At 45.5% G+C, this 1348-nt stretch overlaps 1 protein-coding gene across 1 annotated transcript in view; it reads left to right on the plus strand.

Annotated features, from left to right (window-relative positions):
• The first annotated feature begins 382 nt into the window (after positions 1-382).
• The window catches only part of LOC109528116 (H-2 class I histocompatibility antigen, K-D alpha chain-like), a 12217-nt gene continuing 11251 nt past the window's right edge, over positions 383-1348 (plus strand). The window contains exon 1 of the mRNA XM_019890425.1: positions 383-532. Within this exon, the coding sequence (XP_019745984.1) occupies positions 469-532 (64 nt within the window). The 5' untranslated portion in view covers positions 383-468. The remainder of the gene's footprint in view (positions 533-1348) is intronic.

Genomic DNA, 1348 nt, shown 5'->3' on the forward strand with positions numbered 1-1348 from the left:
ACACGCCATACCGCGGACGCGCGCGCGCACACACACACACACACACACACACACACACACACACACACACACACACACACACACACACACACACGTGATTTCAGAGAAAAGCAAAGGAGCGCTTCCTTGTTGCAATTACCCCTCACTACCAGGAGGATGTCGCTGTTTCAGCACGAATCCCACAAACACTGTTTTCCATCTCATTTGAAATCCTCTAACACACACAAACACAGTTGCTGTCGTTTCAGCAAGTACGCAAAACGACGTAGACGATTTCATTTCAAATCGGGCCGAAAATGTTTTCTGGAAATGGAGAAAACAGAAAAAAAAGGGACCGAGTGACGTCACCGGTTGGTTCAGGAGGTAAACTGGTCCAAGCGCGTCCCCGCTCGGCTGTTATCTCGCGTGCGCCAGGGTGACAGACAGTCGCAACTTCTCACGACTTGTCCTTCTGCGACACAACTTTGGATGCCGAGAATGTATCTACTCGTCCTTTTTGTTGCGGCTCTGCAAACACTCAACGTGACGCCTGGTAAGTGCACTTTGTTGGCAACTTGGTTGCTTGCGCGAAAGATTGTGAACCGACTTTATTCTCTTCGCGCGTCCGCTGCCTCAACATTTCCCAGCATAAATATGTTACCGATTAAATATGGAAAGGCGAACCCACGGTCATCAAATGTTATACTGCGTCAGTCGTTGAGCAGAAAAAGATTAGCTTCAACGTTGCATGTTAATCTGCCCGTCGTTTTTTATTTCTTGGTCTGTTCAACATGCTGGGGCGGGGGGTTTAACGTCCTCATTCGGTGTCTACATTTCAACAATTTATACTTACTTTATATCTATATATATATAATCTTTTTATCATTTTCACTTCTTGAAATATCCGATGTCTAAACCCAGGTTTTGATTGTGTTCCAGTTGATATGGTTTGAAGCAGAGGTTCTCAAACTTTTTGTCCTGTACAAACTTTTGGGGGGGGGGGGGAGTATGAAGTTCACACCACACCACCACTTGTCTTGACATGAAAATTGAGTCGTGTGGTCGGCATAAATGTTCATCAAACAAGGGGCAGCGGTTTTATTTCGAAACACAACACTCCTTGTCAGCCATTGAAAGTGTGAGCTTTTGTTGTGAATTGTTAATTTGTAGAAAAGGCTCAGCTCATTCCCTTATTTATCGCGAGACATTCGTGTTGACGCTTGTAAGCATCGCGTTATTTCAGCACCTGCCAGTTCCGGGTTTGCGTCCTGACCAAGGTCATTCTGTTCTTATTGATCTCAGCCTTTGTCCTTTCAATTCTCTTGTGCCGTTTACCTCATAGGCGATTCCCTAAGCCCTCGAGTACATG

Source organism: Hippocampus comes, unplaced genomic scaffold (genome assembly GCF_001891065.2).
Source record: "Hippocampus comes isolate QL1 unplaced genomic scaffold, H_comes_QL1_v1.1 scaffold564, whole genome shotgun sequence".
Classification (NCBI taxonomy): domain Eukaryota; kingdom Metazoa; phylum Chordata; class Actinopteri; order Syngnathiformes; family Syngnathidae; genus Hippocampus; species Hippocampus comes.